This window comes from Kwoniella shandongensis, chromosome 7 (genome assembly GCF_008629635.2).
Source record: "Kwoniella shandongensis chromosome 7, complete sequence".
Classification (NCBI taxonomy): Eukaryota; Fungi; Basidiomycota; class Tremellomycetes; order Tremellales; family Cryptococcaceae; genus Kwoniella; species Kwoniella shandongensis.
This window is the reverse complement of record NC_089293.1, coordinates 920,263-935,512: the sequence shown is the minus strand read 5'-3', so window position 1 is coordinate 935,512 and position 15,250 is coordinate 920,263. Positions and strand designations below refer to the sequence as shown.

At 51.1% G+C, this 15,250-nt stretch overlaps 7 protein-coding genes across 7 annotated transcripts; 3 read left to right on the top strand and 4 right to left on the bottom strand.

Annotated features, from left to right (window-relative positions):
* Positions 1-3,020: 3,020 nt before the first annotated feature.
* CI109_104223 (uncharacterized protein) lies at positions 3,021-4,325 on the bottom strand (the record flags this gene model as incomplete). Its single annotated transcript, XM_065967448.1, has 6 exons — positions 3,021-3,254; positions 3,309-3,619; positions 3,672-3,703; positions 4,028-4,146; positions 4,212-4,265; positions 4,323-4,325. 6 exons carry the CDS (start codon positions 4,323-4,325, stop codon positions 3,021-3,023), a joined length of 753 nt encoding a protein of 250 aa, XP_065823520.1.
* Positions 4,326-4,616: 291 nt separating this feature from the next.
* CI109_104222 (uncharacterized protein) lies at positions 4,617-6,309 on the top strand (the record flags this gene model as incomplete). The annotated part of the gene is made up of 6 exons (XM_065967447.1): positions 4,617-4,680; positions 4,749-4,798; positions 4,857-5,005; positions 5,054-5,147; positions 5,245-5,931; positions 5,980-6,309. 6 exons carry the CDS (start codon positions 4,617-4,619, stop codon positions 6,307-6,309), a joined length of 1,374 nt encoding a protein of 457 aa, XP_065823519.1.
* Positions 6,310-6,321: 12 nt separating this feature from the next.
* CI109_104221 (uncharacterized protein) lies at positions 6,322-8,410 on the bottom strand (the record flags this gene model as incomplete). The annotated part of the gene is made up of 10 exons (XM_065967446.1): positions 6,322-6,402; positions 6,744-6,889; positions 7,009-7,181; positions 7,358-7,605; positions 7,667-7,743; positions 7,839-7,953; positions 8,018-8,089; positions 8,203-8,222; positions 8,268-8,307; positions 8,357-8,410. The coding sequence occupies 10 exons, from the start codon at positions 8,408-8,410 to the stop codon at positions 6,322-6,324; spliced, it is 1,026 nt and encodes a 341-aa protein (XP_065823518.1).
* A 1,691-nt stretch (positions 8,411-10,101) lies between these two features.
* CI109_104220 (polyadenylate-binding protein, cytoplasmic and nuclear) lies at positions 10,102-12,417 on the bottom strand (the record flags this gene model as incomplete). Its single annotated transcript, XM_065967445.1, has 7 exons — positions 10,102-10,309; positions 10,366-11,084; positions 11,131-11,225; positions 11,296-11,750; positions 11,799-11,884; positions 11,940-12,162; positions 12,215-12,417. 7 exons carry the CDS (start codon positions 12,415-12,417, stop codon positions 10,102-10,104), a joined length of 1,989 nt encoding a protein of 662 aa, XP_065823517.1.
* Positions 12,418-12,976: 559 nt separating this feature from the next.
* On the top strand, positions 12,977-13,929 carry CI109_104219 (uncharacterized protein; the record flags this gene model as incomplete). Its single annotated transcript, XM_065967444.1, has 4 exons — positions 12,977-13,120; positions 13,168-13,315; positions 13,372-13,591; positions 13,638-13,929. 4 exons carry the CDS (start codon positions 12,977-12,979, stop codon positions 13,927-13,929), a joined length of 804 nt encoding a protein of 267 aa, XP_065823516.1.
* A 28-nt stretch (positions 13,930-13,957) lies between these two features.
* On the bottom strand, positions 13,958-14,497 carry CI109_104218 (uncharacterized protein; the record flags this gene model as incomplete). Its single annotated transcript, XM_065967443.1, has 3 exons — positions 13,958-14,050; positions 14,213-14,433; positions 14,485-14,497. The coding sequence occupies 3 exons, from the start codon at positions 14,495-14,497 to the stop codon at positions 13,958-13,960; spliced, it is 327 nt and encodes a 108-aa protein (XP_065823515.1).
* A 187-nt stretch (positions 14,498-14,684) lies between these two features.
* Positions 14,685-15,246, top strand: CI109_104217 (uncharacterized protein; the record flags this gene model as incomplete). The annotated part of the gene is made up of 4 exons (XM_065967442.1): positions 14,685-14,741; positions 14,805-14,884; positions 15,078-15,106; positions 15,149-15,246. 4 exons carry the CDS (start codon positions 14,685-14,687, stop codon positions 15,244-15,246), a joined length of 264 nt encoding a protein of 87 aa, XP_065823514.1.
* Between the last annotated feature and the right edge of the window lie 4 nt (positions 15,247-15,250).

Below are 15,250 nucleotides of genomic sequence, written 5' to 3'. Positions count from 1 at the left end.
AAAATGATGTTGATATGAGTCAATACAATGCTGATCCAATGTCAGAGGTATAATTGGAAGTGGCAAAGTGGATTAGGATTCATGACACAATGTGTCCTCAGAAGGCCCGATTGACACCACAGACAGGATAACTTACTGATGATTTAGCTTAGACCAAGTTTGTATCACAACTATTGAAAGTGAGTTTGCAGCCTGAGGCTTGGTCCACAACAAATGAGTATGCTTGGAAGAATTAGCAGACAAAGAAATGTATCCAGTAGATTGGTGTTCAACATCCCAGTAGTTGTAGATTTTCATTCTGCCAAGGGGGTGGCAGAAGGAACAGGTGTTGAACAAAGCAATCAGTTTCCTCACAATATTTTTGATCCACGAGGGAAAAGAAGGTATTAGGGAGAAGAAAGTATTGGGGCATGAGAGCTTTCAGCCTTACACATTGTCACTATGACTGCCAAGGTGTCATGTCCCAGTACAACAGTACAATTGACTTATGTCATGACACCCCGATTCGGCCCCGGTATTTTGACTCACCAGCTGGTCTCTTCTAGCTCAAGCTGGCACAGAGGCGACATGTTGGACAGGGCCGACTTGGCTGACAAATTGTTCCCCCGGCTCTAGTAGTACTACTGGTACTTATATACATGAGTACAAGACTCGTACATAGCTATTCCTGTGACAAATGTATACTCCTCTGTCTAGTCCACTATTGTCGTACAACTGAAGCGCTATACTAGCCAACCCCAAGTCTCATACGCTTGGTACTCAACCCATACAATTCGTGATAGGACTTTAATCTATTCCTATTCCGTATTCCTTTCATGGGCCCGTCAACGGACCCACCTCTGACAGAAGGATCCCTCTGGATGCCACGACCTGATACAACCTACAACTGTAACACCCCAGCTCGGCGCCCAAATAGGTCGATCAGCCCCTTGTGCTCATCCATTTGAATTGACACTTGACAAAATTGCCGACAGATATGACCAACTGGACTTCCGAATGGTTCCCACGGTTTTGGCAGTGTCGTCGGTTCTAATATACATGAGTGCAGGACTTTTATATAGTTATTCCTGTGACGAAGGTATATGTGTCTGTCTAATTCACTGCTGTCGTTCAAGTGAAGTGTTCTACTGGTCAACCCGAAGTCTTGTACATTTGGTACTCCACTCGTGCTATTCGTTATAGGACTTGAAGTATTCTTATCCCGTATTACCAATACAGGCTCGTCATTGGACCCGCCTCTGACGCTGGACCACAATACCTCAGTGAGAGATCTTCCGCTCCGGGCCACTCAGCGGGTTTGTGGCCTGATCATCTGTATGATATGGAGGGGGATTGTGATTTGATCTTGCAGTCCATGGAGGTATGTAGTGGTGAAAGTATCTCTGCCTTGCCGTGTGACTAGGTGCATTACAATATGCCAGAGAATTGTGGAAACTGGTAGCAGTCCGACTGACTATGTGACTGTTGATGTGGAAATCAACCTCAATTCATGTGGCGAGAAGAGACTACCTAAAGAACAGAAGGGCGAGCTGGTATGTACAAGCTTGGTGACGGATTGGCGTTGGACGATTGTACATCTGGCATTCGGTACTTTAGTGATAGAACAATGTTGAAGCCATGTTGGTCGATGACTGAGATATCCAACGAGTCGCTGTCTGATGATGCTTTGAGTCTTATTGACCTTGGGTACGAGATTTAGTGACGTATTCGGAGGTGTGTTGGATGTTTATTCTTGGAGATATCATTAAACGGACAGCAACAAAGCCTCAACAACCCAAGTACAGTACGGAAGTGATCTTGGACCGATCTGACCTGTGAGCTCGAATCCCAGCAATGAGTCCCTTGACCAGCTACGTCAAATCCCGGCAACCGACTTCAGGCAAGGGAAAACACACCTTCGACCATTTCCACAGAACATTCGATCTCGATCGTGTCTCACTTGATCTATCCTATGCGGCGGGAGTTTTATTGTGATGGTCAACGCTCGACAGGAAAGCATTGGCACTCCATAAATACTGCTTTCGACGTAACCGAGGTCTTTCAGACCTCAGTCCGACCTTGACGGCCGAATCTTGGGGGACGATGTGCCTTTGGGTATCGAAGGTAGCCAAGGAATCGTATCTACATAGCTAAAAAGATTTAGCGTGCATCCTCCGTTCCACTGAGAACTCTCTTTTAGTTGAGGGTCGTGTATTGAGTTCTTAGAGCTCTGGTCGAGAATTAGGCGATAGCTTGTGAGATTCTCGCTGGGATTGAGAACGAGCATGGGACAATCAGGTACACCTACCGATGGTAGTATGATGCTTGAGGCCAATGTTCATTGATGGTACCTGGTCCCTCATGTATTCAATTATCAGCGGCCCGTCCGATAGCAATCGGTCTTTGCACTTTGCGTCCACATCTGAGCAGACCATGCACGTGAGACATGTCCGACAACGCAGAGATGCACGAGATGCACCACTGAGATGAGAAGGCACTGTGGTGTCAGATTGGTTGGACGTCAACTTGTGGGTGGTCCTGACCCGCGACTCGTGACGAGTCAGTCGGGAGCAACGTGTTTTTTCTAAAGCGAGCAATGGAAGACGACGTAATGGCATTGGACCTCGACGTCTACTTCACAGTACGTGACCTGGTCGTGAACGGCGTCTATGTGAAGCAGCCGGTCGACCTGTTGACGTGAAGAGGGTAAGGTTTTGAGCAAGATCCATTAAGTCTCAAAGACGTAAGAAGAGTTGCAGTCGTGGTTTCGTGAGGTGGGACTTAGTACATATGTGATCAGACATCACGGTGGTGTCCTTCTAACTCCCGCCGAAACGCAAAAATGTCGGTCCCGTGGTCCATGAGCGCGTGTTTGTCAGAACAGCAGCTCGTGGCGTATGCCACAAAATGATTAATGGATTCAAACACGTGTGGGGGTGGAATCGCTGTGAGTGGTGATCGCTATATGTCGAGATTGAATGGGTCCCACGATACCTCATATGCGTTGCGGGAAAGTATAGTTACGAATACATTTTCTTCTTCTAGCTGGCAAAGTCGCTAACGCATTCCCAACCTCGGCCCACACCCTCCTTCCACAGACTGACCTTGCCGTCTCCGCAGCTCACTGCCAATATGTTTCCGGCCAGAGACCAGCTGACACGCCATACGGCGTCGGGGAAGTGAGGATCTTGTGAGCTGGGAGCGTTAGGGAGAAGAGGCGTCGACGACCAAGGAGAGGATGGAGATGGACGAGTGTGGATCAAGACAGTTCGATCCTATAACGACAGGCATAAGCAGATGTTTCCGCCCTTTTAGCTGAATGAACGTACCTGTGAGGCGGACGCAATGTACATGCCAGGCAAGCCGATGTTTGGTGCCCAAGCAACGTCTCGCACCCAATCGTCGTGCCCTCTGATGGTCTCCTCCTCGCTCCACTTCTTGGCTTCCTCGTCGTATCCCCAGATACGAATGAGGTTATCTGAACCGGCAGTGACAAAGCGTTTTTGAGGCGAGAGAGAGGATGACGATGGTGCTGCGCGGTTGGAGGCAGGAGTGGTAGATACGACGCTGGGAGCCCAAGATACGGCGTTGGCGCCAGTGCCATGGGCGGGGAAGATAGAAACATCGGTTGATCCGTCATCTAAGCAAGCACTCAGCAACCAGCGGTCCGTGATACTTCGCTCTATACTCACTCTGGAAGCTGAGAACGGATACCTTGCCATCACTGGATGCGCAAGCAAGAATGGGTCCAAGATCATAGGGAGCCCATGCGATGGAGTTGACTGCTGGTCAGCAATGTACTGCAGCAGGTCGACTTACCACTCGCAGTGTGCAACGTGTGCTCCTTAATCCTCTCCCAACCGTCCTGAAGCTCGCCTCCACTGCCCTTGCCTTGACCTGGTCCGACCTCCTTCCAGATAAATACCCTGCCATCGTAAGAGCATGAAGCTAAGATTGAGCCGAAGGAAGGGTGGGCCCAAGCGAGCTGCCAGACGGGAGCCGTGTGACTAAAGAATCGTCAGCAGTGGCTCGACGCCCATGAACGAACCCTTTAAGGATGACGGGCTCGCCCTTTGCCTCGCCCTTGACCACGTTGAAGACTCGGATAGTCTTGTCAGACGAGCATGTCGCGAGTCGCTTCCCATAGTAATCAAGTTGAGCGTCATGCTACAAGCAGGGCAAGATGTCAGCATGGAGGGAGAGAGAGAAAGAGAGTATAGTGAAATACCTACTATCATGTCCTCATGTTGGGTTTCCACTGGAACTGGCTTAGATGCTTGAGCCGACTAGAAAGGCTAGGTCAGCGTGGTGGGACCATAAATGAGATCGACAGCTGTTCTCACCATCGTGACGCGGATGCTTGAGAAGTGATAGAGTACAAAGAGAGAGATGAGGTGGAAATCAAAGATGATAATGATGACATTGGAAGATGTGTGGTGGGATGGTGATGGCAAGTGGGATGGTACTGGTGATGGGATGGCCCAGCTAGTTGGACGTGGCAGATCATGAAATTACGTAAACCGGTTGCATTCACGTGTCTTGTTCGAACGCGTTTGCGAAAGAAGGCAACGAACATTATCAATATTATCGTCAAGTCACATCTTCACTTGATTTGCAGTCAGACTGTTACCACCAACATGTCATCTCAAGACGAGATCATCCATATAGCTCTGAAGGAACACGAAGACAGTGATGTTGATTGTGAATAGCTAGCTCTTTTCGTTTCTCTTCTGTCACACAGCACGCTAAAAGCTTGCTTTGCCTCACAGTTGTCTCTTACGCACAGAAGATAAAAGCTCAGCTTGCCGATCCATCATCTGTACGTGCATCTTGATTAGCAACAGCTGATATCTTTCTAGATCCCTCCCTACTCAAAGGCCTCGGCCCCATTGTCACTCGTATCTTTCCACTGCTTGCTGCAAGATACTGGCTACCCTTTGGAGGTTTACCTTCCGGGAGGTATCGAAGCGTCAGAAATCGTCGATTGGGCCAAGTTGAAGGAGAGATGGGTCGGATGGGGCGTGGAGTGAGTGAGCTGTCATTCACACTGTGTACGGCGCTGATCAGTACACAGAATACCTGGGGAACAGGTCTGGGCGAAGAAGCAAGCTGATCTGGCGGAAAACATCGATGGATTGTCACTAGATACAACGGAGCTGCCAGCTTCTGTGCACTCTAAATATCCCCTTCCTGATCGTAAAGGCGACTACTTAGGAGCGCTGATCAAGGTGAGTTAGCCAACAAGTTGCTGTGCTGATGTTTTAGGTGTACGACGACAATGCGTATCGACCTGCTTCTACCCACGAGTTCATCGGGATTCTTTCCTCCTCACCGCTCCCTTCGAACGAATCCGAGGACGCCGACCTTGTACCCACCATACATGTTTTGTCCAAAACGGATATACCACTGCCAGCAGAGTCTGAGACTGACGATGGAGATACGCGGGCGAAATTGATAGACTACCTAGCCACCGCGTTCGAGCCTCTAGATCGCATCGCTGCTGAATACTTGTTGTTGTCGCTCCTTTCGTCGCCTACGTCCCGACCTGTCGCTTTGCCGCCACTTGGTACCCTGGCGATCAACTTCAAGCGAGAATCGAACACCGCGACATCCGCATTGCATTCCGTTGTTGCGTCAGTCACGCCACGTGTTGTGCCCTTGGCCTTGACATTACCGCTCCTTCACGGTCAACGCTTCTCTCCGGCATCCGCAGACTCATCATCCCTAGATGCCGGCTTGTTGCAGCTTGGGGAAGGAACCGTTCTCATAGTGGACGAGGATGGAATGGGAAGTGGTGGTCAGCTGAACGAGAAAGCCCTGGGCAATCTCAAGGTTTTGAGCGATTGTGTGAACGAACAACGTATAAAGTACGACTACCCTTACATGGACGGACTGAAGATGGATTGTGCTGTTAGGGTCATTGTGCTGAGTCAGGGGAAGACCCTTCTGCCAGTGAGTCTGTCCATCTTTAAACGACTAGGCCCCACTGATAGTCCACAGGTTGATGTTCACCTGCCAATCCGAGAGAACGGCACAAAGCAAGCAACTCCGTCGTCTTTAAGTCCATTCCGAGTTTACCTCGCGAGACTTTCATCTTCAGCCCATGCTGCTCGACTGGTGATTCCCGAAGAAATTGGTCAACTCATCCAGGACGACTTTGTCCAACGGCGGAAAGATGGCGCTAGCGACCCCGAGGAGACTCTAAAACGGAGAATGAAGATTGCGAGATTGCTGGCTCTGTCTCATTCTCACGCGACGCTGACCAAGGAGGTCTGGGAAAGAACCGTTGAACTAGACGAGGAAGTAGCCAAGCGCCATACATTGCCATGAACATTTATACAATTACGCGTCTATCAAGTTTCCCTCCTCCGCTTGCTTCTCAGCAGGTCGGGTGGCCTTTCGAGAGTAGAACTCGGCGAGAATCTGAACGACATCAGCTTAGCAAAGCTTTCAAGAACTCACCTTTGGGTTGATTCTGTTGAGTGATTCCTTGGGGAAGATTCGAAGGAGATCCCAAGCGATGTCGAGAGACTCGAAGATGGTTCGAGATTCGTACGCACCTGCTCAGTCAGCACGGATCAAAAAGTCTCGCTACTTACCTTGACCAACAAACTCCTTTTCGAAACGGTCCAAGAACTCAAGAGCGAGTTTATCGTCAGCAGAAAGAGCCTCCTCACCGACAACTGCCTTCATTGATGCGGCGTCCTTTCCAACGGCATATTTGGCATACTTCATGTCAGCAACGTTGCGATCGGTTCACTCACCAGCTGGTTGGACACATCTCCGTGATCCTTTCTGGTGAGTTTCTCGCCAATAGCACTCTTCATAAGACGCGAGAGCGAGGGCAACACGTTGATGGGAGGGTAGATTTGTCGGTTGTGGAGTTGACGGTCAACGAAGATTTGTCCCTCTGCTTCGTTAGCTCAGTTACTTGAGCTGCAACTCACCCGTAATATAACCGGTCAAATCAGGGATCGGGTGGGTGATATCTAGAGATCGATCAGAAACGTCATATTCGGCTGTGCTTACCATCGTTGGGCATGGTCAAGATGGGGACTTGAGTAATGGAACCGTTTCGGCCTTCGACTCGACCGGCACGCTCGTAAAGGGTGGACAAATCGGTATAAAGGTAACCTGGGTAACCTCGTCGACCTGGGACTTCTTCACGAGCAGCGGACACTTCTCGCAAAGCGTCGGCGTAACTGAGGTCAGCGGTGAACTAAACCAGTAAACTCACCTCGACATGTCTGTCATGACCACAAGAACGTGCTTCTCCAGCTGGTACGCGAAGTACTCTGCTGTCGTAAGAGCAAGACGAGGGGTGATGATACGCTCGATACTGTAAGAAGTCAGCGAAGGTCTGCTTGCCTAGACTTACGTTGGATCGGAGGCCAGGTTGACGAAAAGGGTAGAGTTTGAAATACTTCCACTCTCCTCGAAATCCTGTTTGAAGAAACGAGCAGTCTCCATGTTGACACCCATAGCGGCGAAAACGATCGAGAAGTTGTCCTCATGACCATCATGGACACCTTTGTTGGCTCCGGGTCGCTTGACAAGACCGGCTTGTCGGCAGATCTGCGCGGCGATCTCGTTGTGAGGAAGACCGGCGGCTGAGAAGATAGGGATCTTTTGACCACGGGCGATAGAGTTCTAGGATGTTAGCGGGGTTGTCACGGACGAGACTCACCATAGTGTCAATGGTCGAGATACCCGTTTGGATCATCTCTTCAGGATAGATACGAGAGAATGGGTTGATGGGAGATCCTGCAGAGATGAGCAATGAACGTGACATGGTGACTCACCGTTGATGTCAAGGTAGTCCTCAGCCCAGACTTTGGGTCCCTTGTCAACTGGGTTACCACTTCCGTTGAAGACTCGCCCCAACATGTCCTCAGACACGGCCAACTTCATGGAGGAACCAGAGAAGGAGACACGGGTGGCCGAGGTGTCGACGCCGGAAGTACCTTCGAAGACCTAGATATATCAGCGTTGTCTGAGGATCCCTACGCACCTGCACGATAGCCTTCTTTCCGCTGACTTCAAGAACTTGACCGCCTCGTACGGTACCATCCGGCAGGGTGAGCTGGACGATCTCGTTGTAGGATGGGAACTGAGGGGTTAGCGCAAGTCACGATGGTGACACTCACCGAGACGTTGTCGAGCACAACCAAAGGTCTGCGAGGTCAGCATATGCGGTCCATCATATATAGCTTACCCGTTAACCGCAGCAACGGTACGGTAGTCTGTACATTGTCAGCAGTCGCCAGTCACAGTCGCGGCGCACTCACCCATTCTTGGGTTGACGCCATATTCACGGATCGCGGCCGCCTGATATAAATGAGCAACGAATGCAAGGGTAAGGCAAGAAGAGACTTACCGCGTTGATCTGGTGGAGCTCCTTGTCTGAGATTCGGGGGTCTGCGTTGACCATGATTGCTGTGAGAATGGATGTCGATTGATGGGGCAGAGAGTTTTCACGACAAGAGAAAGGAGTGAGTGATGAAGAGATGAGATTGAAGACGATACGATATAGGGTTGGATTGGTGACGATGAACGGGGCGGACACGGCCGGAGCTCTATTACGTAACAGTCAGCTCAAAGCTGGTGGTCATTGGTGGTGGGTGCCTCGATCGCATGCATCCTTAACATCACCCCATCTCTCTGTCCTCGTTATCTGGGTTCGCTTTTGTCCAGATATAATGACAACCACCTGGACATGTGCAGAGCTACTAAGAGGAGAGTCATCCAAGAGATATGCTCTGATAATTGTCAATCAACCCATCAGGAAGGACGTGCTCGATAAAGTGTGGCATGCAGCCGATGTGAGGCTATGTGCAGACGGAGGCGCTAACAGATTGTACAATGCAGACCAGTCGTAAGTTGCAATAACACAGTCATGAATCCAAACTTGCTGATTTGCTCTGCCACTTGAAAAGATATTTGCCGGACATGATCAAAGGTGACCTTGATTCACTACGAGACGATGTGCGAGAGTACTACGAATCAAGAGGAGTTCGTATCAAACACGACAATGACGAATACTCGACAGACTTGATGAAATGTATCGAAGAGGTTCCTGAAGATGTATCCCTGGTCTTGCTTGGAGGCTTGTCGGGAAGGGTGGACCAAACGGTGCATACCATGTCTCTGCTGCACAAGCTGGAAAGGGATATATTTGTGTTCAGTGAGGAGTCTATGGCGTGGCTATTGAGAGAGGTATGTCTGTAGACGATGGGCGACGCTGACAATAGCAGGGCAAGCACGACATACATATTGACCACAAGACAATGGGTCAGACGTGCGGGATACTACCAGTTGGGATCGACAGCTCTAGGGTGAAGACAAGAGGACTCAAATGGGATACTGGTGGGTGATCGACTAGTAGATAAAGCTGACCAGTGAAGATTGGGAAACCTCACTACATGGGAATTTGTCGACGTCGAATCATCTGTTACCAGAGGAAGAAGTGGTATCGATTGAAACAAGTAAATCGGTTCTGTGGACTGTTGAGATACGGCCGCTATGAACAGAGACGGAAATAGAGATAACAACTGCGCCACAATGCATAATTACTGATTACCTTGGTAAAGATGAAGTTCTGCTCCTCTCCTCAAGAGACTTCCGGTTGTCCTCCATACTCTCCGTGTTCGCTGGCATCCAGCGCTTTTTTACACTCACACACGTAGTTGTCATGTTCAGGTTTTCAGCAATGTGAGCACTCCCCTGCTGTGTCTCCCCCGGCCGTCTTTTGCAGGTCAGGTGCAGGACTCTGGTACCATCATCGTCATAAAGCTTTTCTGAGCTTATTCTGAGCTTGAACGTGGTTGACACACAGGTGTTTCAACAAATGTACGACCGTGGGCGCATGTGCACCGCACACTCATATTTCACAGTAGCGGGTAATAGGTGCTTTTGCGCCGTCACGATACACCTGGCTAAGCACTGTTGTACGTTTGCACTAGACTACACTTCTTGAATGCAACGTATTCGAGTCACGTAAGAAGAGATGTCACAGTCTGCATGCCGCTCGCGACCCTACAAAAAACATATCGGGGAAAGGAAGGAAGGTGATCGCTCAAACGGGAACAAGGAACATAGAATGAAGTATGAACGATGAAAGCTTTACTCGGCCTTCTCCTCCTTGACTTCCTCCTTGGTCTCGGCTTCACCCTCGGGCTTGGCATCGTTCTTGCCCCATTCGGCAAGGACTCGGAGGGCCTCGTCAACCTTCTCTTGGAGAGCAGGAGGAGACTCGACGAGGTGAAGAAGCTCGGCGTTGTCCATCTCGAGGAGCATACCGGTGATCTTTCCGGCAAGGTCGGGTTGAGTCCTGGAAGAATAAGTTGTCAACGAGATAATGACACGAGCAGTCTCAACATCACTTACTCGAAGATCAAAGGGTACAAAGCCTCGCCCAGCATCTGCTTCTGGTCAGCAGGGGGAGCCCTGGCCAATGACTGAGCGTCAAGTCGCGAACCTTGAGCAGCGGGGGCTTGAGCCTGCTCTTGGGGACGAGCGGGGATTTGACCACCTCCTCGGGGAAGGCCACCAGCAGGGAGACCCTGAGGAGCACCGACGGGACTAGGGCCACCGTTGGCTCGGGGTCCAGTAGGAGGAGCGGGGATTCGACCACCGGCACCGGGTCGAACAGGGTATTGAGGAGGGACACCGCCGACACCACCGTAAGGGGGCATACCAGGGATGGGCTGGCCAGCACCGTAAGGGGGCATACCGGGGATCGGTTGGCCGTTAGGGGTGTATCGAGGTCGAGACTGCATGATGTTCTGGGGACCGCCGGGGTAGCCCATGATGGGACCACCGCGCATGGGAGGCATGCCAGGCATGGGTTGACCGTATCCGGGCATGGGAGGGTAGCCATAGACCGGTTGGCCCATGTAGCCTTGCATGCCACCGAAACCACCAGCGCCATATTGCATACGTTGGTTGGCACGCTGAGCGATCTGCGACTCGAGAGCTTGTCGTCGGATGTCCTTTCGTTGAGCGAGAGCAACGTAGAGGGGCTTGGTACCAATCATCTTGCCGTTCATTTCGGAGACGGCCTTGGTGGCCTCGTCGGGAGATGAGAAACAGACGAAACCGAAACCCTACGAATCGTTAGCTCCGGTGCATGGAGACGCCGATTGCACTCACTCTGGAGACCTCGTTGTCATCCTTCATGACCTTGCAAGAGGTAATGGTACCGAAGGAGTCGAATTCGGCCCGGAGACGGTCGTCGTCCCATTCGTCTGTAAATATTAGCGAGGCTCAGGTATGCTCTAAACTCACCATCAAGGTTCTTGACGTAAAGGTTGACACCGGCACTCTTCGCCTCGTTCTCCATTCGCTTCTCCTCGTGACTCTTCTTCAACTCAGCCTCCCTCTCAAGCTTGCTCTGGGCTCGACCAACGTAGAGCTTCTTGCCCTTGACCTCCTTGTCGTTAAGCTCCTCGACAGCCTTCCTGGCGGCCTCGTGGTCCTCGTAGTTGACAAAGCCGAATCCCTTGCTGGCACCGCTCTCGTCTTTGCTAAGAGCGACAGAGATGGTCTCCCCGAAAGGCTTGACAAGGGCCTCGAACTCCTCCTCGGTAACCTCGAGGTCAACGTTCTTGATGTAAACGTTGGTGAACTGAGCACGCTGCTCCTCGACCTTGGAAAGACGCTCCCTCTTGCCGATGTGGTGGCCGACGTAGACCTTCTTGTCGTTGAGAAGCATACCGTTCACGGCCTTGATAGCAGCATCGGCGGCCTCACCGGTGGAGTAGTGGACGAAGCTGTTCATTGTCAGCGGTGACGAGACGTAACAACCACTGTGAACTCACGCAAAGCCTCGGCTCTTGCCGTTCTCGTCGGTACCGACCTTGCAGGAGAGGATGTCACCGAAAGCAGCAAAGGTGTCGTGGAGGGCCTGTTCGTCAAACGTCAGTCGTGCGCTTGAGCGAGTGATATACGCCTCAACCTACCTTGTTGTCAATGCTCTCGTCGAGGTTCTTGATAAAGATGTTTCCCTGACCAGTCTTCCTCAATGCGGGGTCACGCTGCGACCACATGATTCGACAAGCTCGGTTCTTGATGAGGGAGTAGTTGAGGTGCTCAAGGGCACGCTCACCGTCAGCGGCGTTAAGGTAGTTGACGTAGGCGTATCCGAGTGAACGACGGGTGACAGCGTCTCGGCAGACACGGATACTGTTTGGGATTTTATTAGCGACGAGAAGAGGCGGTAAGGCATGGTACTCACGAAGCAACAGGGCCGATCATGTTGAAGATCTCGAAGAGCATAGCCTCGGTGACGCTCGAGTCGAGCTCACCAACGTAGAGACTTGCAGAAGCCGAAGGTTGCTGGGTAGCGGGGGCCTCGCTGGCAGGGGTAGCCTGCGCCGCAGCAGCGGGGGCAGCAGGCTTGGCCTGAGCCGGAGTGGGAGAGGTAGCGTCGGTAGACATTGCTTTTGCTTTTGTTTGATTTGTTTGTGTGAGAGTGGGATCGTCCACGTGAATAGTAGTTGAGGATATGCGTTTACGTAGGGTTTTTGAGGGCTAGGAAGGGAGAGAAGGGTGGATATTAGCTCTAGTCGGGTAACAATGTCGAAAAAGTCGGCTTTCTCGCGCTGATGGACAGGAGAGCGAGGAGGAGGTAAGCGAAAGCTCACCTTTACAGACTGAGTTGTCTCTTATAACCAAAAGTGATTTGTAAGAGAGGTGAAGAAGGAGAGAGAGAGGGGGAGAGTGATACAAAGTTGCTATCTTTGAAAAAGCACAAAAGAGGCGAAAACATAACACAAAGGGCAGCCAGGTTAGCTTCAGCTACAGTGGCAAAGTTTATATCGCCGCGGTATTATCACCATATGGCACTCCTCGTCACGTCTCCGTCTGTATGTATGTATCAATCACGATAACAATCACAAAGTCAATCCCACCTTCTGCATGCATGCATCCTTCTTGTCGTTCGACTGCATTTCTCACTTCTTGTCGCGACGTATAGACAATCATACTGGACCTCGCAATGTCTTACGCCTACTCCAACCCCTATCAACGGCCCCAACCGGCTTTCGGGCTTCCTGCCGCTTCGACCTCTGCTGTCAGGAGCGAAGCGCGTCAAGTTCTGTTTACAGGATTACCACTTGACATTGGAGAGAATGATCTGAGGGTGAGATCTACAGCGCGGAACGTGTGACCTCTGCTAACATCGCGCAGGAACTACTGCTTGCCGATCCCTTGCGTCTATCGCCTATCACCACCTCGGTGACATGTTTCTGTGGTCCGGACGGTCGATTTATCGGCGTCGCTTTGGTATATGTCGCCAGCGATATCGACGCGGAGAAGATCCGAAGAGAATACTCTGGTCAGCAAATAGATAGAAGTGAGTGACAGTGTGACAAAACATCGCTGACAGGTCAGCGTACACCATCTCCGTCCACCATGTCCTCCACTCCACTCAGTCGCTTCCTCTCGCTGCACCCACTGGTCCCGCCGCCGGTCCTCGAACAGCCCAACCTCCAACCAAGCCGAAAGGCAAATCTGTGGCCGCAGCACCTGCTACCAACGACAAACCTTTGGGCTTGAAACTACTAGCGAGATTGAACAAACCTGGTCAGGTCAAGGACAAGCAGCAGCTAGCGTAAGTGAACCTCGACCTGTTCTAATGGACGCTAATTCTTCTGCAGCCTACTCGAAAAGCAAAAGGCGAATCTGTCTAAGAATGGCAAGTCCGGAGCAGCTCTTCTATCCCGATTACAGGGTGCACCTGGTACACATGCGGCTAAAACAAAGCCCAAACCGAAACAATTGGCATCCGGCGCCGCCAAGGTTGGCCGAGCCAAGGCAAACACCAACAAAAACGCGATGGAAGTGGATAAACCAGTGCAGGCAAAGAAGGAGAAACCAAAACCAAAGACACAGGCGGACCTGGATGAGGAGATGAGAGCGTATGAACGAGCGAGAAGATTCGCGGCGTGAGTGCACAGGGTGGCGAATGCATACATGTCTACTTGGTCTCCTTGCCCTTCTCTCCTTTCGTATCCTTTGGCGGGGGAAGGGTTTTGGTCAACAGCTCGTCGAGCATGCCCAAGATGTCCTTCTGGATTTGGTCGACATTGAAGGCGGCTAACAGTCAGTAACAAGCTCATGGGTATTTACTCACCAAATGGCGGTTCGATTTTCGAGACGATGCGGTCCACGACGCCGAATGTGTGTCTGGAGATCCACTGATTGTTAGCGTTAGTCAGATCGACCAACTCACCCTTCTCAGATGGTCCCGGCTCTGGGGTCTTTCCTCTGCAGGCAAACTATCATACTTGACACAGAGGGTGAAGAAGCTTGCGGCGAGTGCGTTGATCTCCTCCTCGGTGTCAAGGAAGACGTCAGGAGGGAGGTCGATCAACGCACAGGCGCCAGGGGGGAGAGTGTGCTTGTCAAAGTGGTCGGCAAGGGCCTGTAGCTCGAACTTGTGTGGCAGAGTGGCTGGGAGACGGTTCTCTATTTATCAGTACTGCTACGGCCGAAAACCCTCACCTTCGGAAGCCATAATGAATGTCGTATTGAGGGTTGAAAGTACCACTGGAGAACACTTGAGAGTCGAAATTACTACCAAGAGACAATTACATTCAATCATCGAGCAGCAGATCCCCATTATATGCAATGCTTGGTCGATATGTCCCAACTCCTTCCTTTCATTGAGCAGAACAAAGGGTATCTCAGTGTAAAAGGTATTTATGCACGGCTCCCCTTCGTCTCCTCGTCAGTCGTCCTTCAAACGCGCAGCGATATGGGTGAGTGGCGGGAACTGGTTTCCATAGCTGACAATACTTCAGTTGGAATCTATTACTCTGTAGGTCTTGGAAAGAAAGGCAAAGCTGACCTCAGCAACGACATGTGCCCATCCCGCCACAGATCTGCCCGAACTGTGCAAATGGTAAGTGACTGAAAAGGGCATTGCTGACTTGAAAGGCTTCCTTCAAGCTGCAAGGACGTCAAGGACTGCTCATGTGTGCGGAATACCGCTTGTGCCATTGAGATCGTGTGAGGATGTTATGTGCTGGCAGTGTGGCTGGCGAACACGATTTGGTGAGTGCAATGATCACGGTGGACAAGCTGACCAACCTTAGTTCCCCGGAGGAATTCATACTATCCGTGAGTGAGATATCATCAATCCCAGGCTGATAATTAGTGGGCGCAGGAATGACCTGTCTTGGGGAACAGGAAGGTGGGGTAGCAGCTCAAATGACTGGGATAGACGAGGGGCGTACACCTTCCGCTTTTGTGGTCACGGCGTAGACGA